Consider the following 26,535-nt stretch of genomic DNA (forward strand, 5'->3'; position numbering starts at 1 on the left):
TGCACCTAATGTATGGAATAATTTTGGTTTTGCTTACCGATCTCGAAGCAATTTTATTTGGGACATAGCGTAATGATAAGTGTGACCATAAAAGATACATGTAGACTGCAATATGACTCAAGTAAACACCAACATTTTATATGTTCCATTGAAAATAAAGAACATTACACACCGTGCTTAAAAATCCATCAAAATGTTTTAGTAGAACTTTGGTAAGCTATGAAGCCGCACTGCTTGATGGATTGTACTGTGCTTCAACATATGAGTATTATTATGGTGTGTGTATAAGGTAAGACATATTATCTGGCGTTTTGTTTCGCAATATTATGCAAAAGAAACTTTTCTTACCTTCTGGTACCTGCTGATCTGTATTTGGGATCTGCATAAATCCTGAAAAATTGTGCGCGTCCGCCTATGTAGTCCGTGCCAACACCGTAGTCGATAAGCTTCTTCTTTTTCTCTATCTTCTTGTTATGTGACATTCAACCTCCGCTGTTGCCATTTCTAATATAAAGTAGTGTAATGTTCTTACTTATATCTGTCAGTAAACTCACCATGAAAGCACTAAAACATACCGGTGTAGTGAGTATACATTATTCGCCCAAGCAACTTTAGTTATTAGAGTTTCGTTCGGACAGTTTTTCACGGGACACATTTCCGGCGTTGTTGTTGTTTCCGGATGAGGAGATGCTGCTCCGTTATTGATTGAAGTCAAGTCTAAATGTCATTAAAACAGTTAGCTCCATCTTTTGACACTTCTTCCACTCGTCCTTGCACGCTACACCGCTACAACAAAGATGACGGGCAGAAGACGCTGTGGAAGGTGAGCCACGTAAATAAGAGCGCCCACAAAACGGCACATCCTGAAGCGACTGTCAGAAAGCGACTTGAAGATGATCTGTAAAACATCATATATGCAACATTTTGACCAAAGAACCACAATTACATGTTATGTAGACCACAGGGAAGTATTTTACATTTAGAAAAAAATGAAATTAATATTATGCCCTCTAATCCGATGCGCCTTATATATGAAAAAAGATCGACAATAGACCATTCATCAGTAGTGCGTCTTATAGTCTGTGCGCCCTATGGTCCGGAAAATACGGTATTTTGTGAAACTATGCAATGGAAACAGTTCATGAGAGTCCGCAAAATGTCTTTATGGGATAGGCTCCAGCACCTCCGCGAGTGGTAGAAAATGGATGGATGGAGCCATGTTTCTGTGAACACCATCACGCTTGATCCCCTGTACTCGAAACAAGCTTTGCTCCTCAATTGTGTTCTTACACCTATTAAACACTTCAAATAAACATGTAAATGGCCTAAGAAATGGTAGCAGCACGAGTCCAGGTCGCCAGCAGAGCAGCACAACTGGAACGTGCACGTGCATTAAAGGTATGGAAATATGGCACCGTTTGATTTTACGTGAATCGATACCCGGCAGTACCCATGGAATTCGGCAGGGGTCCATAAAAGTACCGAATGTGTTACCAATCCTTAATTATATAAATACTTTGTGTTTTGTAATACAGAGAGATGTTTACTTTCCCAAAACACTATTGTCACAGCCATGTGGCTACCATGAACTGAAAACCCCCAAATGTTTGTTTGGGTTTGATTCTCACGCAAGTTGAGACACAAAAGTTACACAATGGCAAAGTACTAGATTGTCTCAAGCACAATTCCCTACAACAAAAGAGGTGTCTCCAATGACTGATTATTCGTCTATTATTAAGTCTAAAAATGGACGATGCAAACACAAAGTAACAATACACTACGGACATACAGAGGATGCCACAAATAAATGAATGTATGGAAATCTAAAATAATGATTGTTCCTTCAGTTAAAAACATGGGCTGTTCGCTCACTCCACGATACATTCATGCACCTGATAAAGATAAAGTTGATTAATTGATAAGATTGCTGCTGATGAATGTTGAGAAGTGAGTAGAACCGAGGCTCGCTTAAACGGGACCTGTTATGCAAAACCAACTTTTCTTACCTATTGGTACCTGCTGTTGTGTATTTTGGATCTGCGTAAGTCCCTAAAATTGGAAATTGAATCCATGGTGACATGGCGCATATATTTATAAAAAAAAAACCTTGCCTTCCTTCATACTTCTGCCGAACAAACAGTTTGAAATTTGCCCCAAGTGAGATGTCACAAGATGTAAATGGAATAATATCGATGGTTTTTAAACGTTTTTTGGGGAGTGCTCTAAGGGCACAATAGATGACTGCCATTAACTGCATTGTTAGCCACCTTGTCCTTGCCGTATATTACAAATTAGAATGCATAAAAAATAACACGTGTTCTTGTCTTACATATAGATTGTAAAAAATGGTCAAAATTCCCGGAAAGAAGTGCAGTTCTAAAATGTACTAGCCTCAAGGGGCTATTTTCAAGAAGTATATACAAAACCCAAAACTTTTTGCAAATCCTTTTCAACTGATGAGCATTCCTCAACTTTCTCAGTCTTTTTTGCCTCTTGTGTCAGCTTTTTTGAAACATGTTGCAGGCATCAAATTCCAAATGAGCTAATATTTGCAAAAAATTAAGTTTTCCAGTTCGAACGTTAAGTATCTTGTCTTTGCAGTGTATTCAATTGAATATAAGTTGAAAAGGATTAGCAAATCATTGTATTCTGTTTTTATTTACCATTTACACAACGTGCCAACTTCACTGGTTTTGGGTTTTATAGATATCAATCCTTTGAATTTGTATATAAATGTTATGACGTTCTTTTCGCAGGAGTACACTTTTACAAAAGTTTCCCTTCATTTTTGAAAACCTCATTAAAAAAAAACATTTACACATATGTCCTTGGGCAAGACACTTCACCCTTGCTCCTGATGGCTGCTGGTAGCGCCTTGCATAGCAGCTCCCGCCATCAGTGTGTGAATGTGTGGGTGAATGTGGAAATAGTGTCAAAGCGCTTTGAGTACCTTGAAGGTAGAAAAGCGCTATACAAGTATAACCCATTTATCATTTATCATTTATATCCTTTTGTTCAAGATAAAGATGTTCCGATCAGAGTTTCACACTGCCGATTTCGATCACCCATGAGTGAAATTGGCCAATACTAAGAGGGTGGCTCGATCCATAAATTAGTTGTGTTGATACCAAGGGTAGTAGTAGTATAGGATCAATACTACTGATTAGATTGATATTTTCATTTTCTTAACATCATTTTTCTGTTGTTTTTTTAACATTTACAAATGCTGGACACAGGAGGACTTGGAGGGCTAAAACAAAAGGATTAGATTAGATTAAATTTATTTATTTGTACCCAGAGGTAAATTTGGCTCGCAGTGAGAGACATTCATACAAAACAGTATAATAAATAAATAAAAACAGTAAAATAGCTACACAAATTGTCATCATCCCCATTGTCATTCAATGCTGCCTCATAAAGTGCATTTCTTTTTTTCTTTCTTTCTTTACTTTATTACGAACATGGACACACTTACAGTATAATACATCACACAATTTCATATCATTTCACTTTACATTATGTCCGAAAAGGAGTAGAAAGAAGCAAAGCTTATTTAATCCTACCCCTTCCCCACTTCAGAGCGTTTACAAATACATACGTTCATTTACGGACTTCTTTTTGTAGCACAATGACATCCGTGAATAATTAATACAGCAGTTTTTGTAATAAATAATTAAGTCAGTCATGATAAACATACTGAGATGAAAAATATCCCATTTTCAATAAGTTTGACGGTGTTTCTCATAATTCTTCTTCTTTGTACTTTGTAAGCACTATTAATTTGAACAACCTCTGGATCATATCAGTACATTGTTTAACTTCTTTACTTAATCCATTCCATAATTTATTTCCACTCACTAATATGCTAAAGGTTTTTAGTGTTGTACGAGCATACAAATGTTTTAAATTAGATTTTCCTCTAAGGTTATATGTCTCCTCTTTAGTTGAGAAGAATTGTTGTACATTCTTGGGTAGCAGGTTGTAATTTGCTTTGTACGTAATTTTAGCTGTTTGCAATTTTACCAAATAATCGATCCTCAATATTTTTGAATCAATTAATTTATAATGTTAAGTGGCTTTTGGTTTTGTTTAGTTATGTACTATTGACTTTATTTGGATCAAACAATTGTATGTAATGAAGGAAAATAAAGAACTAATTTAAAAATTAGATTTTTTTACTGTCAATAGTACTCACCATAATTACATTGAAAAAATGACGGTTAATACATGTGATTGGTACTGGTATTGGTATCAGCCAATTTTCCTTATGGATGATTGGCATTGTAATCGTCAGCCTGAAATTGTGATTGGAACATCCCTACTCTGGTGTTTGTGGCGCTCACAGCGGTTGTTCGATTCCCATCCTTAATGAGGAGGAAGTGTCAGTCGCCATGCAGCGTGAGTCCTTGTCGACAATGGAATTGGAATACAATGGTTTGTTTGTTTGATGTGTATGTTATGCAAAATAAAAAAGTGGTCAGCATTTAGAAATGAAGTCACATGTTGGTGTGAGCCAGTATAAGACCACCTTGAGTAGTGGTGCTATTTGACTTTGTTTAACATGCAAATGTAAGTGTTTGTCTGTGAACAGGTAAAACTGAGCTTTTCGGTTTGGGTCGTATTTGTTCCCATTATCTCACCTTTTTGAATATTATCTAACGACAGCAAAAACATATTGACTGACTGGTGATCCTTTCATCGGGTTTAGTGGTAAATGCACATGCTTTTAACGCAATTAAACATGTATAATGTTTCTTGGGCACCGTGTGTTTGTTGATTCTTCTAAAGATAATTTACATGCACTGACATTACATTGACTATGCTCTGCTTGTCTCCTTGGAGTCGCACTACTATTTAGCCATCCTGCTAAATAGAGTCTGGAAACACTTTTCCATCAAAAGCCAGTGTTCTGGCGAGACGTGTGCCCTTTTGGAATTCATCCACCCCCTGTTTCCGTGTATGAATCTAGGGAATGTGGAAACGGGGGGTACAGATTCAGTTTTTTCCCATATATACAAAACCCAAAACCAGTGAAGTTGGCATGTTGTGTAAATGTTAAATAAAAACAGAATGCAATGATTTGCAAATCGTTTTTAACTTATATTCAATTGAATAGACTGCAAAGACAAGATATTTAATGTTCCATCTGAGAAACTTATTTTTTTTTTGCAAATAATCGTTAACTTAGAATTTAATGGCAGCAACACAGTGGAAAACAATTGGCACAGGCATTTTTACAACTGTGTTACATGGCCTTTCCTTTTAACAACACTCAGTAAATGTTTGGCAACTGTGGAGACCAATTTTTGAAGATTTTCAGGTGGAACTCTTTCCCATTCATTTTTGCTTGATGTACAGCTTAAGTTGTTCAACAGTCTGGGGTGTCCGTTGTGGTATTTTAGGCTTCATAATAAACATTTTCAATGGGAGACAGGTCTGGACTACAGGCAGGCCATTTTTTAGTACCCGCGCTCTTTTACTACGAAGCCACGCTGTTGTAACACGTATAGAATGTAGCTTGGCATTGTCTTGCTGAAATAAGCAGGGGTGTCCATGAAAAAGACGTTGCTTGGATGGCAACATATGTTGCTCCAAAAGCTGTATGTACCTTTCAGCATTAATAGTGCCTTCACAGATGTGTAAGTTACCCATGCCTTGGGCACTAATACACCCCCATACCATCACTGATCACTTTGCGCCTATAACAATCCGGATGGTTCTTTTCCTCTTTGGTCCAGAAGACACGACGTCCTCAGGTTCCAAAAACAATTTGAAATGTGGACTTGTCAGACCACAGAACACTTTTCCACTTTGCATCAGTCCATCTTAGATGAGCTCGGGCTCAGCGAAGCAGGCAGCGTTTCTGGGTGTTGTTGATAAATGGCTTTGGCTTTGCATAGTAGAGTTTTAACTTGCACTTACAGATGTAGTAACAAACTATAGTTACTGACAGTGGTTATCTGAAGTCTTCCTGAGCCCACGTGGTGATATCCTTTACACACTGATGTCAGTTTTTGAATCTGTACCGCCTGAGGGATCGAAGGTCACGGGCATTCAATGTTGGTTTTCGGCCTTGCCGCTTACGTGCAGTGATTTCTCCAGATTCTCTGAACGTTTTGATGATATTACAGACCATAAATTCCTTGCAATAACTCGTTGAGAAATGTTGTTCTTAAACTGTTGGACAATTTGCTCACGCATTTGTTCACAAAGTGGTGACCCTCGCCCCATCCTTGTTTGTGAATGACTGAGCATTTCATGGAAGCTGCTTTTGTACCCAATCATGGCACCCACCTGTTCCCAATCAGCCTGTTCACCTGTGGGATGTTCCAAATTAGTGTTTGATGAGTATTCCTCAACTTTATCAGTCTTTGTTGCCACTTGTGCCAGCTTTTTTGAAACATGTTGCAGGCATCAAATTCCAAATGAACTAACATTTACAAAAAAAAAACAAAGTTTACCACTTCCAACGTTGAGTATCTTGTCTTTGCAGTCTATTCAATTAAATACACGTTGAACATTTCCCCTCGAGGATTATAAAGTATTTCTGATTCTGATCTGAAAAGGATTTGCAAATCATTGTTTTCTGTTTTTATTTGCGATTTACACAAGGTGCCTACTTCACTGGTTTTGGGTTTTGTATTTTTACTTCATTTACGAACCTTCACACGATATTCACATTTTTGGAGTTTCACACACTCTCTCACACACACACACACACACACATATATATATATATATATATATATATATATATATATATATATATATATATATATATATATATATATATATATATATATATATATATATATATATATATATATATATATATATATATATATATATATATATATATATATATATATATATATATATATATATATATATATATATATATTTGTATTATTTTTTATTTTATTTTGCAATACAGTAACACTTAGGCTTCCAGCTTATAGAACTGCTTCCATTTCCTGCAATCATGTTCCACAAAACATTAACTATGTTTATTTTAAAATGAAGAGTTTGAGGTCTAAACAACAGGTTTCTGTAGTTAGTCTGCACGCACACGGAGCAAGAGACCCATTGAGGAGTAAAAAGTTAGCGGTCACAGGGTTTCCCCTTATTGTGGCCGCCACAGCATTTTCATTACCGCCACAGCTTGAATTTTTAATTTTTTTTAACTTGAAAACATATTAAAGTAATATAATATATTGTAGCTCCTAGAAGAAATCACACAAAGTCCAACGGTATTTTTATATTTTACTACCAATATTATGATAACAGCACAATTCCAACAGGTTTTGTGACCATGGGAAAAGCTGACATCTAATCCAAACCACACAAACATAAAACTTTAACACTAGCTGGTTACAGTATACATTTGTACATATACAGTATATAGCTTATTTTGTGCGCTTTATTGACCAGGGATGTACCGAAAACAGCGCTGCCGAAACCGGATGTAAATAAAATGCACGCCATTATCTGGAGCATTGTCAGCATGTCTGCAATGTGGACGTAGTTTTAATATACAATATTTTTCGGACTATAAGGTGCACTAAAAATCCTTTCATTTTTTAAAACATTGACAGTGCGCCTTATAACCTGGTGCGCCTTATGTACAGAATCGTTCTGGCTGTTCTTACCGACCTTAAATCTACTTTATTTGGTACGTGCTGTAATGATAAGTGTGACCAGTAGATGGCAGTCACACACATAAGAGATACATGTAGACTGCAACATGATGCCAGTAAACACCACCAAAACTTTAAATGGTCCATTGAGAATATGGAACATTACAAATGATGCTCAAAAATCTGTCAAAATGTTTTAGTACGACTTTGGTAAGCTGTCAAGTCGCACTGCTTGATGGATTGTCGGCGCATTACTGCTACCGTAGTCAGGCATGCTGTGTTTCAACATACGGGTATTATTATGGTGTGTGTATATAAGGACCACAAAATGACACCTATTAGCAGACATTATCTGGTGTTGTGTTTCGCAATATTATGCAAAAGCAACCTTTCTTGCCTTCTGGTACCTGCTGATCTGTATTTGGGACCTGCATAGGTCCTGACAATCTGCGCGCGTCCGCCATTGTAGTCCGTGTCGACACCGTAGTCGATAAGCATCTTCTTATTCCTCTATCCTCTTGTTATGGGACATTCATCCTCCGCTGTTGCCATTTCTAATATAAAGTAGTGTAAAGTTCTTACTCATATCTGTCAGGACACTCGCTATGGAAGCGTTAAAAACATACCGGTGTAGTGGGTTTACATATTTCACCCACAGAACTTTAGTTATTAGAGAGTTCCTGTCGGGCGTTTTTTCCCGGGACACATTTACAGCGTAGTTGTTGCACGAGTGAGCCACGGATGAGAAGATGCTGCTCCGATATTGATTAATGTAAAGTCTGAATGTCATTAAAACAGTTAGCTCCATCTTTTGACACTTCTTCCACTCCCGTCCTTGCACGCTACAACAAAAATGTCGGGGAGAAGACAAGTACATTCTATAATAGCACCAGAAAAAGATGCTAGATTTGTTGATAGTTGTTTTTAATAAAAAAGTTATCGAAAGTCTCTAGACACTTGAAAAAAAACACTGTACAATAAGCAGCAACAATCTAAAGTATGACAAAACAATACAAATATATATATATATATATATATATATATATATATATATATATATATATATATATATATATATATATATATATATATATATATATATATATATATATATATATATATATACTGTGTATATATATATATATATATGTGTGTGTATACATGTGTGTATATAGTTCCTGCTTTTGTCGCATGAAAAAGCAACATGTTGAAAAGCTCATAGACATTATTGTTGAAAGAGCGTGTTCTGCAGAAGATGGTTTGACTTGAACAGAAAGGTAACAATGTCAGCAGGTGTGTCCAGAAGACCGAGCAAGACAGCTTCTTGAGAGACCGGCGTCCCTGCTTTTTCATTTTGTGTGGACGCCCCTCCCTCCTGGACTGCAAAATGGCTGCTCTGTTCTATTGGAAGTGAAGAATCTGTTGGGCCTGCTGGTAATTTGAGCCTGCTGTTCAAGGCCAGAGCAATGAACAAAGACGGGGGAGAGGAGCACGAGTGCTGAAGAAATGCTTCCCTTGTGGAAAAACTTCCATCGTTAACTTTTTTTTTTTTTTTTTACAAGTGGCACAAATAGTATTTCCTTTTGGAAAGTTCACAGGAGAAAGGTCAGCCCTCTTCCATGATGGTTCATGGCCAAAGAGGTCGAATATGGAAGCATATCTAAAATCCCCCAGTGGGAATCCAGCACAGAAGACTTAAAGGGGGACCTGTTATGCAAAACCAATTTAACCATAATTGGCTAAAATGATATTATTTATACTTGTATCGCACAACCCAAGTGACAGTCATGTGACTATCCTTGCATATTTCCCATATCAGTGTGTAATATCAACTAGTTCATTATTTCTGTGTGAATGCTCCAAAACGTTCACACACATGGTTTTCTACACCAAAATTCATCTTAAACTTTTTCTTCTCCAGATTTTGGCGCGCTCTATCTTCCACATTTTTCACCCGATTCAAACAGTTCCAACTTCAAACTGTTCCGCCTATTCTGGAATCGCGGGCTTTCCCTTAACACATTCCCAAACTTCCCAGATTTCCCAGAATTCCAGGTTTTCCGGGACATTTTTCCCATTCATAATGAATTGCCTGTTTTTCAAACCACCATTTCCACAAATTTCAACCTATTGAAACTATTCCACCTTCAACACCATCCACCATTCTGGAAATTCAAACTATCATTTTTCCAAGTTAAAAAAAATTCCAGGATTTTCCAGAATTCCTGCTTTTCCAAAGCCCTATTTCCACCCTTTTTTTCTGGCGACTACTCCTTCCACATTTTTCAATGCATTTCAACCGTTCCACCGTCAAATCATTCCTCTTAATCAGGACAAAAAAAGAAAGTTGATTTTTGAACTGGAAACATTTCCAGTTTTCCAGGAATTCCGTAATACCATTTCTCAATTCAACATGTTACTACTTCAACATTTCTCGACCGTTTTGAAAAATTCCAACACCAACTATTTCAACTCATTCAGAACATTCAAGGTTGTTTTTTTTACCATTTAAAAAGAAAAAAAAAAATCCCAATTTTTTCTGAAATTCCCATTGAAATCAATGGGACATTCTTCTAAGTTCCACATTTTTCATCTGATTCAAACCGTTCCAACTTCAAAATATTCAGCCTGTTCAGGAATTGTGTGCTCTTTTTCAACAATTCTAAAAAAATTCCAGGACTTCAGTTCAACTTCAGCATTGGAGCATTCACATGCAATTCCTTAAGGAATTGCCTCATTTAGTTTACCATTAAGGTTCATTTTAAATCCATATAACAAATGTAATGCTTTAATAGGATGTTGGATATGAAATAATGTATGCTGTATTATTATGCACTACTTTGTATGCTTTATTATCATGTATTTTTAAATGAATACCGACTTAAGAGCATATGAGAGCTTTTCTGTCAGAAAACAGCCTATTTTCTGAAGGAAATGAATGTAAACCACTAATAAAATCCTCAATTAGTTGAATTTCAACCAAAAACATCCCAAATGTTTTCTATGTGCACCACTTGCCCTGTGGTATTTACCATCATTTGACTGCTTTCTTATGGCTTCACGTTGTGAACGTGTGATCATTATGAGCACCGTGATGAGGCAAACCGTGTACAAGGTGGAATGGGAAGGAGGAGGTCATATTGTGTGCTTGCTGGAGTGGAAGATGTAGCTGGAGGAGTGTGGGTCAGTGTTTCACAGTGGAGGTGGTGTCACATGACAGAGAGCCAAACCTCCTGTTGGATGACTCATCTCTCCAGGCAGCTAAGACTTAGGCTCCTCCTGCTGGTTGTCCCTGTTAGTGCAGCTAAATAACGTTTGTTTGAAAAAAAGATGATTGTTTTGGTTTTCTACTAATTTATTGACTGGAAATTAAATTTTGTTGCCATTTGAATTTTCCGCTGCCTTTTAATACCTCTTCTCAACCGATGCGATCAGTTTTTGAAGCCATGCTCGTTTTTATTCTGTCTTCTATCCTTGTCAACACCAACCAGAAAAATGTGCACACACTCTGCAAAAATAGGAATTAAGGGCTGGGCAATGTCGCTTCAAGATAAAGTCTCCGATTTTTTTTTTACAAAACAATAAGTACAAATGACCAAGGCTTGTGAATCTATGGGCACTTAATGATTTGATCCGATTCCTGGGGTGACGATTCTGTTCAGAAACAATTTGATTCAATGCGATTCTTGATTCAAACTGATTCTTGAGTTTTTTTTATTTATTATTATTGACATCCAGCATTAGACATTCCTATCCATTACATCATACTTGCATACATCACACATCTATTGTCTGCCCTAAATGTCAAAATAATCTTTTTTATGTTTATATCCCAACGATGCCCCCCCCCCCAAAAGAAAAGCAAAAAGAGAAAAACAATAACAACAACAAAAAAACAAAGTAGTAATAATATTAACAAATACATAATAATAATAAATAATAATAATAATACAAAATAAAATAATATAAACAATGAGTAAATAAATAAATAGAAAAAAACTATAAACATATAGGGAGTAATCTTTTTTAAACAGTACAATCACTAATTCGAGAAAATAAACTTGATTCTTGATTTTTCTCGCAATAAATTATTTGGTAGCATAATTATAATAAAACTTTTACCAAACAGATTGCAGGTCAGAAAAGCTACTTCTGGCATGTAAATAGCAAAAGAAATGTATTTTTTATTTATTAGTGTTTTTTAATTTAATTTTAAATCGAATTTTGAAATCATAAATCAATTTAGAATCAGGATGAAAAAGAATTGCGATTCAAATGAATCGATTTCTTTTGTGCACCTCTGGAAATGGCAGAAATAATAGATCAAAACCATAACAAAAGTAAGGAAACATATTTGTTTACATTCACATTGAAAGCGTTAGAAAAAAATAATATATATTTTTTTAAATTACTAGTCCCCCTAGACCAGGGGTCGGCAACCCGCGGCTCCGGAGCCGCATGCGGCTCCTTGACCACTCTGATGCGGCTCAGCTACATACATGCCGACTCCCCCGATTCTCCCAGGAGAATTATGGATCTCAGTGTCTCTCATAGATTACTACCAGGGAAACAATAATCCTATTTACACTCTACTTACTAAATAAAGGGCGTGCTCTAATTGCACTGCAGTAATTGTCCTTTATAGCATATACATACAGCGTGCCAGTCCAGCCACATGTTGCATGGTGTTATTACTTGCACACACAGGGGACAGCAAAGCATACTTACTCATCAGCCACACAGCTTACACTGACGGTAGCCGTATCAAACAACTTTAACATTGTTACGTTACAAATATGCGCCACACTGTGAACCCACACCAAAAAAGAATGAAAAACACATTTCTGGAGAACATCCCACCGTAACACAACATAAACACAACACAACCATTACCCAGAATCCCATGCAGCCCTAACTCTTCCGGTCTACATTATACACCCCCGCTACCACCAAATCCCCCCACACATCAACCCCCCCCCCCCCCCCCCCCCCTCTCCGTGCGCTGGTTGAGCGGAAGAGTTAGGGCTGCATGGGATTCTGGGTATTGGTACCGTCAGTGTAAGATGTGTGGCTGCTGAAGTAGTAGCCTTGCTGTCACTTAGGTGAGCAAGCCGAAATTGCATTCTACGTGTGGTCGAGCAGGTACACTGTTAGGGCAGACTGTAGAGGGCGCCAAATGCAGTGTCATCACGCTCTGATATTCGGGAGTCTCCCGGGAAAAATGAGAGGGTTGGCAAGTATGACGCTATCAAGCGCCATTCATTCAAAACTCGTGGGCTGCACTAACACCAAATTTCCACATTAAAGTGCGTGCCGGTACGTGTGTCGGAGACCCCTGGTTAACATAGCACAAAGCATTAAAGCTTTGTATGCAGTGTTTTTCATTTTAAATTTGTTTTGTGGCTCCCATTACTTTCTTTAATTTGTGAAACTTGCCAAAATGGCTCTTTGAGTGGTAAAGGTTGCCGACCCCTGCCCTAGACCCACTATTGGAATTTGTTTCGGCATATTCCACTCATATATGTATCTTAACAGGCAAAACCCTGATCGTAACATCCCTATGTCTTATACTTAAACAAGATATGTGTAAATGTTTAAAAAAAAGTTTTAAAGGGAAATTTTTGTACTCCTCCAGAAAAAAAACTCTAACATTTGTATCAAGTTCAAAGGAGTGATATTTATATACTGATTGAAAATATCCCCCAGAGAAATTCACTGTAAATATTTTCACCTTGCTTCTGAAAATAATTGGAATCGAGAATAGTTGGGAACTGGAATCGAAACAAGAAACGAGAATTGTCCAAATTGAAACAATGCCCAACTGTACTTGCTTTACTGCGGCAACAAGTTGGCGAGCTCCACGTTTTTTGATTATTTATTTATTTAATTCAATGAATACCATCCATGCCTACTTAGCACTGTCCTTCACAGTAGTGTTCCTTCTTACTATGCTATGAAAAACAAACTTATGTCCATCTCAGGCTATAAGCTAATGATTGCAAGAAAAAACAGGTGTTTGTTTGGCTTTTATGGGGTTCACTGTGGCATTCGCTACACCAACAAGCGTTGGGGAGGCTCGTTAGCCCAATTTTTGCTTGCACCCTATAACAATTAGCTGAGCGAAAGCTCGTATCGCAAAAAAACTGGTAAAGCGATTGTCCCATATTAATGTTGTTATAGTGGTGACAGCCTTATCTATCCTACATATGTCTATCAGTCTTTCAAGTCCCTGTTCTTTTGTCCTCAGGTCCCCCATGACCGTAAGCCGTGGGCTACGGCTCAGCGGCGCCCCACCATTGGAGTGGTTTGTCACTGTAGTGGGAGCCCTGTGATTTCTCTATCCACCGGTGAAACCCCACCACCTCCCCTCCCCCCTCCCATCCTGTCCCTTCCATCCCCCGCCCCCCCTCCCCGTCCCCCCTCTTCCCCTCCACCCCAAGCATCGCCGTGCTGGACGTCATGAGCATAGTAATCGCTCCTGGAGTCAACACACCTGAGACGTCTTACACAGAAATGGCTGCTGGATCAGAGTAAGTTGTCACTTCAAACACGCCCTAATCTACTTCTACCCTAAAAGCGCTCTACAAAAAATGATTTCATTCATTATTTATTTGACAGATGCAACCAAATGTTTCTTCTCGTGATCACTTCTCAACTGTTATGGGCTGGCCGCGTGTGTGGGTTGGGGTGGTTGAGATTGGGTTAATAACTAGACGAGAGATATTCAGGGGCCACAATTACAGAAAGCTAAGGACCTATTAGTCTTATTTTGTATATTCCTGAGAACCAGAGTCCTCTACAGTAGACCTTTAAATGTACTCTATTTATTTTGCCAGAGTTACAGGAGCGCTGTGCTGTTTTTAAGGACCTTCTGCAAAAAAGCTACCCTATTTTCCAGACCATAGGGCGCACCGGTCTAGTCAGGTCTATTTTCATACAAAAGGCGCACCGATTTATAAAGCGCATTAAAGGGGTCATTAGGATTTTTTTCTAAATTGAAAACGCTTCCTTGTGGTCTACATAACATGTAATGGTGGTTCTTTGGTCCAAATGTTGCATAAATTATGTTTTACAGACCATATTCAAGCCGCTTTCTGACAGTCGCTTCAGGATGCGCCGTTTTCTGGGCGGTCTTATTTACGTGGCTCACTTTCGGCAGCGTCTATTCCCCGTCATCTTTGTTATAGCGTACAAGGACGGGAGTGAAAGAAGTGTCAAAAGATGGAGCTAACTGTTTTAATGCCATTCAGACTTTACTTCAATCAATAACGGAGCAGCATCTCCTCATCCGTGGCTCACTAGTGCAATAACAACAATGTGTCCCGTGAAAAACTGTCCGACCAGAACTCTCTAATAACTAAAGTTTCATGGTGAGTTTACTGACAGATAAAAGTAAGAACTTTACACTACTTTATATTAGAAATGGCAACAGCGTAGGATGAATGTCCCATAAGAAGATAGAGAAAAAGAAGAAGCTTGTCGGCTACGTAGTTGGCACGGAATACAAAGGCGGACAGCGCACATTTTCAGGACTTATGCAGATCCCAAATACAGATCAGCAGGTACCAAAAGGTAAGAGAAGTTGCATTTGCATAATATTGCGAGATAATGTCTTACCTTATACACACACCATAATAATACTCCTATGTTGAAGTACAGTACAATCCATCAAACGGTGCGGCTTCATAGCTTACCATAGTCCTACTAAAACATTTTGATAGATTTATGAGCCCGTGTGTAATGTTCTATATTTTCAATGGAACATATAAAATGTTGGTGTTGTTTACTTGAGTCATATTGTAGTCTACACGTATCTCTTATGTGTGACTGCCATCTATTGGTCACACTTATCATTTCACCATGTACCAAATAAAATAGCTTCGAGGTCGGTAAGCACAACCAAAATTATTCCGTACATTAGACGCACCGTGTTATACGGCGCATTGTCGAGTTTTGAGAAAATGAAAGGATATTAAGTGCGCCTTATAGTCCGAAAAATGCGGTAGTTAAATATATCTATGACTGCACTCAAGCGTTTTTAAGAATCTGCTGAAAAAAATGTGCGTTTCTCACAAGTTATTTTTAAGTGAACTCAGTGGCTACCAGTTGAATAGCCCAAATGATAGAAAGAGAGGACCTCAAATTAATCGATTTTGGCTTCTCATGGTCAAAAAAATATCATAATTGAAAATAATGGTTAATAGGCCGTGCAACATGCATGCCAATTCCTAAGCTCGTAACAATGAAACAAATGAGGAGCGAATGAGTGGAAAAAAGACCACGTCTACTAGAAGTTTGGGATCTGTCCATGGTTGCTGCTTTTTATTTGACATAGCGCCAGTATGCCTTATCAATAATCACTAAACTCAACAAAAAAAAGTAAGGCCATATGATTTCCGCGTTCACGTAACCAAACCGAACTGAGGATATTACAGTGTGACATAAATGTGAGTGAGTCGTTGTGAGGAAAAGGTACATTTGTTTGGGAAAATAATGTGTCCAAGATCGCTCATTCATCTCCAAAACACTCAACCGCCTCGTCCTGAACTAATAACTGAAACACCTAGTAAACTATGAAGCTAAAGTTAGCTACAACACATCACATGTGTTTGTCTTGTTGTGAACGACATCATCAATGTAGGACGATATACAAACAGTTTCAAGTCGTCTCCAACCTCGTCAAGCTCAGAACAGCAGCACACTTCCCTCCTTCACAATAACAGCGTTATGCACAACATCCGTTCTGACAGCACTAAGAAAATAAAGGTTTTAAAAACAGTGCCTTGCACAAGCATAATGTTGTTTTTGACTCATTTACAAGTATTATGCTTTGACTGTAAATACTGGTCAAAATTGTCCAAAGATTTATTGCGCCAGTGATTGTGAAGATTTTTGCATTTAATTAACAGACATTTTTTTATATAATTAATATTATGACACAAATAGCACACACTCTATGGTGGTATAATAAGAGTAAAAGGTACAAATAAGGAATTGTAAACGGAAAAAAAGGGAATTTTTTTTTATAGCTATTGTTGAAATGTATTGTTAATTTTTTTTTTTACACTTACTGTTTATTCGTTACTAATGTATATTAAGTTGTTCTTTTAAATTATATTTAAAGTTGACTTTTGGTATATTTATTTCAAATTACTGAATAAGCGTTTTATTAATTGTGATTTCAATATCAATCAAAATAATCGGGATTAATATTGAGGAGCACTACTAGTATAACTTAAAAGTTTAACAAATGACTACTAACTGCATCTGAAGTTAAAAAAAAAAGAAAAAAAGAAAAGCTACAGCAGCACCTTAGTTACACAAATCACATTACGAAAAAATAAGTAACTGCCAAAAAGTAGAGGATATAAAGGGGTGCTGTGAGGAATGGCTCAGCTATGTAAATCACAAGTTTGGATCCCAGTATTCTATGTTTGCTAGAAAGGTTAAAACACCAATTGAAGGTGTGCTCAGTGGCTAAACATATTGGTTAGAGTGTCCGCCTTGACATCGGTAGGTCGTGAGTTCAAACCCCGACCGAGTCATACCAAAGACTATAAAAATGGGACCTATTACCTCCGTGCTTGGCACTCAGCATCAAGGGTTGGAATTGGGGGTTAAATCACCTAGATAATTCACGAGCGCGGCCACCGCTGCTGCTCACTGCTCTCCTCACCTCCCAGGGGGTGGAACAAGGGGATGGGTCAAACGCAGAGAGTAATTTCACCACACCTAGTGTGTGTGTGACTATCAGTGGTACTTTAACTTTTAACCTTAAATAGGAAGTAGTCTTTGCCATTAAGTTAAATGTGCCAGTCTTGCCTTTTGTTGAGAACCTACGAGGTATTTATACTGTAAGTATTGTACGTATTACACACCAGCTGTTTGATTATGGCGTGCATCTTAGTTGTAGTTTGATACTAAATTTAGAGGTGTTGAAATCGCCACATAAAATCGCATATGCTGTTTCTGCATGTTTAATTAAATTAAATCTACACCATACTTGTTTTATCAGTGGCACTTTAACTTTAACTTTACAGTTAAGTTCCTCTATACAACAGGACCACTCTGATATTTTTACAGAATTTGCTGCAAAAATGTTTGTCTTCCATGTTTTGAACTGAACTCATTTGGCCCCCGGGCTACAAGTTAAATAAACCTTATTTAGACAGTACTCCAAACAAACATGTACAAAGCGTAGCAGACTTACATTTGCAATTGTGCCTCCATAATTTCAGTCTTGGCCAAAATGTTTGGCAGGTTTTTAATGTAGTTTGTCAATAACTCTCATACCTCAGTCTTTTTGGGAAACAGTGTTTGTGTTTGTTGTATACTGAACTAGTGTTGTCCCGATACCAATATTTTGGTACCGGTACCAAAATGTATTTCGGTACTTTTCGATACTTTTCTAAATAAAGGAGACCACAAAAAATAGCATTATTGGCTTTATTTTAACAAAAAATCTTATGGTATATTAAACATATGTTTCTTATTGCAAGTTTGTCCTTAAATAAAATAGTGAACATGCTAGACAACTTGTCTTTAAGTAGTAAGTAAACAAACAAAGGCTTCTAATTTAGCTGCTGACGTATGCAGTAACATATTGTGTCATTTTGTATTCTATTATTTTGTCAACATTATTAAGGACGAGCGGTGGAAAATTAATTATTAATCTACTTGTTCATTTACTGTTAATATCGGCTTACTTTCTCTTTTAACATGTTCTATCTACACTTCTGTTAAAATGTAGTAATCACTTATGCTTCTGTTGTTTGATACTTTACATTAGTTTTGGATGATACCACAAATTTGGGTATCAATCCGATACCAAGTCATTACAGGATCATACATTGGTCACAAGTCCTTATGTGTCCAGGGACATATTTCCTGAGTTTAGAAGCATAATATACATTTTGAAAAAACTAAAGAAGATTTTGTGATGCTAAAAAAATATTGATGTAATCATAGTAGTATCGACCACATACGCTCCTGTACTTGGTATCATTACAGTGGATGTTAAGTGTAGATCCACAAATGGCGTTTGTTTACATTGTGAAGCCGGTGAGCTACGGTGTGTAGTGAAGCATGTTTAGCTATTCCTCGTCCTGCAGGGATAATACTTGTAAGAAACGTACTTTATTTGTCGCCATGGAGACAAGGATTAGTGATTTAGAAGTAGCTAAAACACTGCAGACTGAGGATGGACTTTAACTGCTAGCTAGCTAGCCATGTCTTAAAGCACCTCTTCCTGCGGGCGTTTCAGTGTTATAACTTCACCTTTATCGTTAGTTTTTAAGCCAAAATGTGTCCGTTCTCCCTTTTCTGTCTACACACTGTGTCTGCTTGTAAGTACTCCGTGTGTACGCGCTGCCAAACATGCTCGATTGCTAGTAAACCAGCAATGACACGACGTGACGACAGCGGGGGCTGGGGGGTGGGGGACCGGTACTTTTTAAAGGCGGTATAGTACCGAATATGATTCATTAGTATCGCGGTACCATACTAATATCGGTATACCGTACAACCCTATACTGAACAAACAAATATTTTTTGTGGCCTTTACAAAAATGAAACTCTTCACTAACTTCAAGCAATAGAAAGACTCAAGAAGTGTCATTCGAATTATGCTGGGGTGACATTGAGAGGAGGGGTGACCCCCTTCTATTATGGAGGTTTGTGAAATGTAACTGGTGGTCGCCACACGTTTGTGACGGTGATGGTCAAATACACGCACGCACGCTGTGCATGTTCATGTGAGCGCCCAAATGTAACTAGAGTAGTGATCATGTTACAGCCGGCTGGCTCGGCAGCTTGTGTGCATGTGTGGGTGCCATTGTGCGATATTAATAGGTCATGCTTGCCACTCTAAAGCTGTAAACGAAGGGCAAACACATTCAACTTTTTTATTCAGAATGTGGAAATGTAATATTGACAGTTTTTTACATGACGTATCAATAGTGTTTGCATTATTATTATTATTATTATTATTATGAGTGTTTTGACACAATCCTTTCGACTGTTTTAGCCCTGAGTCAGTTGAAGCAAGCCCTGCAGTAAATGAGAAAAACTTCGACAGCCACAGCTGTGGAAGTGCACAGAGTCATGGGTATCGGGGACTACCATATGCTGTGAGTACACATGAATACTTTGCTATCTACAACTAAAATGTTAAACATGTACCATTCAGTTGTGTGAACTGTTCAACTGTATTAAGTGTATGTTTGTATTCAAATGGACAGTAAGAGTCAAAGTTAAGGTCTTTATACACCAGGGATGGTTTCAGAACTGTTATTCAAATATTCCCGCGCATCAAATCTGCACAGTATTCGATGTTGACATCATTCATCCTGCCTTGATTCTAATCATGTCATTTTTTTCCTGATTTTTACAAGGGGTTGTGAACGGAGGGAAATCTATCAGTGTCATATTGTGACTCTTGAATCCAATATCAGCAATGTAAATGTAGGTAATACTCACATTACATGTTTTGACACAGTGGTTCAATTAAAGTCTGTGGTGATCAATATGTAAATACAATCAGCACATTTACATGCAGTCAATATTCATGTCGTATGTACAATATAGTCACTTTTTTTTACTTCATCGTAATATTACTATGTTTACATGCACACAATTATTACAAATGTAAACATTTTATAAGTCCGTTCCGCACCATGCTGGACTCAAACAAATCAAACAATCCGTTACTGCATGCGGATTACCCACTTACATATTTAATGGGGCCAGTGTTTCCCATGTTCTCATTTATTTGTGGCGGCCCGCCACAGATACATTCAGTAAACCATAAATTGTTTTGGCCCTATTTGTTGCTCTTGCTCATTAACACATTCTATTGGGACTGTGTGTGGATGTAGCTTTTTGGTTCAACTCTGTACAGTTGGTGGTAGGGGTGCAACGGTAAAGGTGGTACGATTCGTTTAATCAGTTCTGTTTTGGGACTTTTTTTGTGTATAAAAGTTTGGAATGCAGTGCACACCATATATATATATACACACACACATACAGTACAGGCCAAAAGTTTGGACACACCTCATTCAATGCGTTTTATTTATTTTCATGACTATTTACAATGTAGATTCTCACTGAAGGCATCGAAGCTATGAATGAACACATGTGGAGTTACTTTACGTACCGTACTTAACAAAAAAGGTGAAATAACCGAAAACATGTTTTATATTTTAGTTTCTTCAAAATAGCCACCCTTTGCTCTGATTACTGCTTTGCACACTCTTGGCATTCTCTCTATGAGCTTCAAGAGGTTCGCAAAGGGTGGCTATTTTGAAGACACTAGAATGTAAAACAGGTTTTCAGTTATTTCACCTTTTTTTGTTAACTACATAACTTTATGCTTTCAGTGACAATCTACAATGTAAATAGTCATGAAAATAAAGAAATCGGATCGAAGGCGTGTCCAAACTTTTGGCCTGTACCGTATATTTGAAAGAATAGATACGTGAGAAGTGGAGCTGTCTGCTAAGTGATAAAACAAATGAAAATCCCTACTTACTTACAGACTTGTGAATATTCTGCAAAAACGCAGAAACCCGCATTTTGAAACATGAATTTTCGCATCAAAATACCATTTGTGCGTTTTTTCAATGAAATATCAATAAAAAAGATTTTAATCAAATTTGTTAAACGCTCGCCTCCGCTGCAGGTACTCGCTCTCCCTCTTGTCTAAATGCCACACTGAGTTGCATGACCGGGATACGATCAGGAGCACTGACAAAAGCTCACTTGTTAGCTAACCTCGCTTTCTTACTTGTTGTCGACTCCATTCGCTCTCCAAGCCACAACGTTGATGACGACTGTCTACTTTGCTGCTAATCATATTTGGATAATTACGATCCCAACAATGTTAGCTTTTGAACCAGTTGTAGTTTTAGAGTATTTATTAGTAGCCAGCGAGAAGGTATATTTTTGATGTGACAGTTTGTAAACAAAGGTCACAACACCGGAAGTACAGTACAGGCCAAAAGTTTGGACACACCTTCTCCTCATTCAATGCGTTTTCTTTATTTTCATGACTACCGGTATTTACATTGTAGATTGTCACATCAAAACTATGAATGAACACATGTGGAGTTATGTACTTAACAAAGAAAGGTGAAATAACTGAAAACATGTTTTATATTCTAGTTTCTTCAAAATAGCCACCCTTTGCTCTGATTACTGCTTTGCACACTCTTGGCATTCTCCCGATGAGCATCAAGCACACCTGTGAAGTGAAAACCATTTCAGGTGACTACCTCTTGAAGCTCATCGAGAGAATGCCAAGAGTGTGCAAAAAAGTAATCACAGCAAAGGGTGGCTATTTTGAAGAAACTAGTTCAGTTATTTCCTTTTTTTTGTTCAGTTCATAACTCCACGTGTGTTCATTCATAGTTTTGATGCCTTCAGTGACAATCTACAATGTAAATAGTCATGAAAATAAAGAAAACACATTGAAGGAGAAAGTGTGTCCAAACTTTTGGCCTGTACTGTATACTACTATAGGATAGTTGCCAAATGGGAAACGTACTCTTGACTTCTTTCCATGCATGTTAAATAATTTTACATGCATGTTAAAGAATTTTACATGACATATCAATGATAATAATAGTAAATTATATACTAAAAAACAAAAAATCAGTGGTACATTACATTTAAGGGTCAAAAAGAAAGCCAAAAGAAGTTGCTGGATGAAAATAAATCTAAAGGTAAAATATAATGCATCCAATTGCAGGAAATGTAGTCTTGATTTTCAAAATGTTCTTCTTTTTGGGTTTGTGTGGCAGTATTTTGTGCGGATAGAAATGTTCCCTTGCAGGTCGAAACATACATTCCGGTATTTTACCGTGTACCGTTGCATCCCAAGCAGGTGGCATCGTACCTCTGCTTTAACACACCTCACACATTCTTACAAGTAGCTTTGTCTTCGTCATAAAAAATCACAAAAAAAAGACATTTATTTCTTATGCCTAAACAGATTTGTTTTGCTCTTCACCTTTAAAAGTGCATCTAAGTCATGGCCAATTTAACACCGCCTCCTCCATCCTTGCGCTAATAGATGGCAGTGCTATGGGAAACACTGCACTCTTATGCTAGTGGTCCCAATTAGGTTTTTATTAAACGTCAATCGGAAAAATATGTCAGTGTTTGGTCTATTGTGTTAGAGTGATTGTGTGTATGTGTAAACTAACGTCGCAATGAAAGACCACCTTGGTGTGTAAAGACCTCTGTGATTGCACTGTGTATTGTGTTATAACCACAGTCTACTTCTGTTATTAACAGCTGTACTGTTTCACATACCTGTTTTTTGCCCTCATTTTCATTCGTCTCCATTTTCCGTTTCCCTTTTTTGTTGCCTGAACACCCGTTGTTTGAAGATGCAACAGTCTTCCGTTGTGTGTTGTCAGGATCACAACTACGGCGCGCCCCCTCCTCCCACCCCACCCGCTTCCCCACTCTCTCAAACCATCATCCCCCGACTGGATATCAATGGCGTGGTACGCAGTTCTCGCTATCTTGAAACCACAGAGGACAACTCGGTGGACAGCGATAGCTCGTCCGAGGAGGATGGGGCTGTAGCCGGCTGGTGTCACTGCACTCTGATGCCAGACGGCTTGCTCATTAAATGTGACAATTGCAGGTGAGCACCCAATCAGGACGCTAGCACCTTTTTGTCTGCTCCAACAACACAAACCCTAATGGATCCGATGCCAGTAAAATCAGGGTCAGTATTGTCGGTACCGATATTTTTGTCATCACATATTTTAGAGATTTTTTTTCAAACCGAAACCGATAACTTCCTGCTTCTCAAGACCGATACTGATAACTTATTAATAACATCGATATTTTTTGAATGTAGATTTCAGTGTTCACCTTTCTTTGCAGCTGGCTTTGGGCCAGCTCCTTTAGTAGCAGGTGTTTTGGTAGGCTTCCAAAACACTACCATTGCAATCCTGGCGTTTTTAGGTGGCTAATAAAGTTTGCTGTGGTAAAGCTCAATGTTTTTTTCCATCCTTGAAAAATGTTCACAGAACATGTGGAGCAAATAGCACTCTATTTGCTCACCCCAATTTGTCTACAGCAAAGTAGAAGTAATTGCGCCTCACTCTAGCATTATTTATTTTCTTTTTTATCGTAGCAAGTTTTTAATGTTGTCAGATTTATACAGTACAGGCCAAAAGTTTGGACACACCTTCGTCATTCAAAGCGTTTTCTGTATTTTCATGACTGTTTACATTGTAGATTGTGTCATGACCAGAACAGGACTCTGAACACAGATTTGAGAAACAGTTGTTTATTCTCACAAGGGGAGGGGTCGAGAAACGGGAGGAACAAAACAGATCTGACCTGACCACTAAACTAACAAAAATATCAAACAACTCAAAACACTCCGGCTATGGAGGGAAAAAGGGGCTAAGAACAACAACTACCAAATACAACATAAGGCGCTCCAATGTAGGTGATGCTAGGAAGCTAGAGAAAACTTACAAACCAAAATACTCCCGTGGATCCAAAAGGTACACAAAACATGGCTATGGCTGGAGACAAGACTGGCAAAGGAACGCAGGAGGTACGCACATGAAGATACGAAACACTGGCACAGGACAGAAGGAGGATGAGACATTTATACACATGAGGGAGGATGACACAGGTGGGCGCAATCAGGAAAGACGTCAGACCAGTGAAACAGGAGGAAGAGCAAGTGACTTGAAACGAGAGGGAGAGTCAGCATTTCAAAATAAAACAGGAAATGACAAAACAACATGAAACCAGGCGAAATCCAGACCAGACTTCACCCAGGTGTGACAGATTGTCACATCAAAACTATGAATGAACACATGTGGAGTTACGTACTAACAAAAAAAGGTGTGGCTCGATTCCCCCATACCTGACTGCCATTACCCATAATACATTGTGTCCAAACCTTATTACCACACAGATCTTTCCGCCATATACACTACCGTTCAAAAGTTTGGGGTCACATTGAAATGTGCTTATTTTTGAAGGAAAAGCACTGTACTTTACAATGGAGATAACTTTAAACTAGTCTTAACTTTAAAGAAATACACTCTATACATTGCTAATGTGGTAAATGACTATTCTAGCTGCAAATGTCTGCTTTTTGGTGCAATATCTACATAGGTGTATAGAGGCCCATTTCCAGCAACTATCACTCCAGTGTTCTAATGGTACAATGTGTTTGCTCATTGGCTCAGAAGGCTAATTGATGATTAGAAAACCCTTGTGCAATCATGTTCACACATCTGAAAACACTTTAGCTCGTTACAGAAGCTACAAAACTGACCTTCCTTTGAGCAGATTGAGTTTCTGGAGCATCACATATGTGGGGTCAATTAAAAGCTCAAAATGGCCAGAAAAAGAGAACTTTCATCTGAAACTCCACAGTCTATTCTTGTTCTTAGAAATGAAGGCTCGAACACTAAATTGTTTGGGTGACCCCAAACTTTTGAATGGTGGTGTATGCAACTAACAGTTACGTAATCTTCACTGTATTAAATCAGTATAAAATAGTACGTCATGAAATTATTCAGACAAATGTAATAATTACAAATAAAGTGTACCTTTATAATTATTCTAAGTATGCAATATATACATTTTCGTATTATTTAAATAAAGTAAATAGTCTCCTTTTGGCTGAATAAACATAAAGCACCTTCCATAAAATGTAAATTAACTTAAACAGCATTTAGGCTCTAGGCTCCTACAGCCGCCCTTTGCTCTGATTACTGTTTTGCACACTCTTGGCATTCTCTCCATGAGCTTCAAGCGGTAGTCACCTGAAATGGTTTTTACTTCACAGGTGTGCTTGAAGCTCATGGAGAGAATGCCAAGAGTGTGCAAAGCAGTAATCAGAGCAAAGAGTGGCTATTTTGAAGAAACTAGAATGAAAAACATGTTTTCAGTTATTTTACCTTTTTTTGTTAAGTACATAGCTCCACATGTGTTCATTCATAGTTTTGATGTGACAATCTACAATGTAAATAGTCATGACAATAAAGAAAACTCATTGAATGAGGTGTGTGCAAACTTTTGGCCTCTACTGTATGTCGTCATAATTCTTTAAATTGTCCAATATTTAACGTGCACTGATCATTAACTGAACTTTTTGTCAGTTTTTCTTTTAATTTATTGATCATAATGATAACCAGAAAAAAAACATATTTTAGGCAAACAATTAAAATATTGCTAATTAATAATAATATTATTATTACTGATATGGATATTAGAAATATTTGGCTGGATATACCAACTCCGAGTCCATAGTGCGGCCTTTCTGTTTTTTATAAGCCTATCATATCTAATATTGTAATATTAGTGTTTGCCACCTATAACACACTGTTGAGTGTTTTCTCTGTAGATAGATAGTACTTATACATTCTTCTTAGCATATATACAGAATAAAACTCATAGTTGTACATACTTTCATTGAGTGCACAGACCTGCATACAATTCTTGTGAGATTTACAGTATGTTGCCAATTTTAAAAAAAAATGTTTTCCTTTGAATATTGAGCTAAACTGCTTAGCATATGTAAGTTGAGTTGGTGACACAGCCACTGGCTGTATTACCACTGCATTGATACTGTGTTGGTGTTTCATATTGGCGCCATCTGCTGGATTAAAAAAAAGGCACTACATTTGACCTGTAAATTAAATATGTTTAATTTAATTTTGTAAACACGTAGCTGCATGGAGAGAAATATGAAAGATGCAACTCTGGTCATTGAGCCAAATAGTGAATAACATTTACATAATACGGCACGCCACTTCTCCTTTTTTCAGTATGAGCTGTCACCTGTGAACCTAAAGAAGCACTTCCTGATAAATACAGTTTGTCGCTTCACAGTCAGACGACACAGCAGGTC

The 26,535-nt window shown here is 37.7% G+C and overlaps 1 protein-coding gene across 10 annotated transcripts in view; it reads left to right on the top strand.

Annotated features, from left to right (window-relative positions):
* setd5 (SET domain containing 5) overlaps window positions 1–26,535 on the top strand; it is a 111,555-nt gene that overhangs the window by 43,031 nt on the left and 41,989 nt on the right. For 5 of the 10 annotated variants that reach the window (XM_062038203.1, XM_062038204.1, XM_062038209.1 and 2 more), the window contains exons 2-4: window positions 13,885–14,167; window positions 19,663–19,765; window positions 23,027–23,289. In XM_062038203.1, coding sequence (XP_061894187.1) covers window positions 14,097–14,167; window positions 19,663–19,765; window positions 23,027–23,289 — 437 coding nt within the window. In that variant the 5' untranslated portion in view covers window positions 13,885–14,096. Of the gene's footprint in view, window positions 1–13,884; window positions 14,168–19,662; window positions 19,766–20,029; window positions 20,100–23,026; window positions 23,290–26,535 lie in introns of those variants that run through there. The other 5 variants (XM_062038205.1, XM_062038210.1, XM_062038212.1 and 2 more) reach the window with 3 other exon arrangements.

This window comes from Entelurus aequoreus, linkage group LG26 (genome assembly GCF_033978785.1).
Source record: "Entelurus aequoreus isolate RoL-2023_Sb linkage group LG26, RoL_Eaeq_v1.1, whole genome shotgun sequence".
Lineage (NCBI taxonomy): Eukaryota > Metazoa > Chordata > Actinopteri > Syngnathiformes > Syngnathidae > Entelurus > Entelurus aequoreus.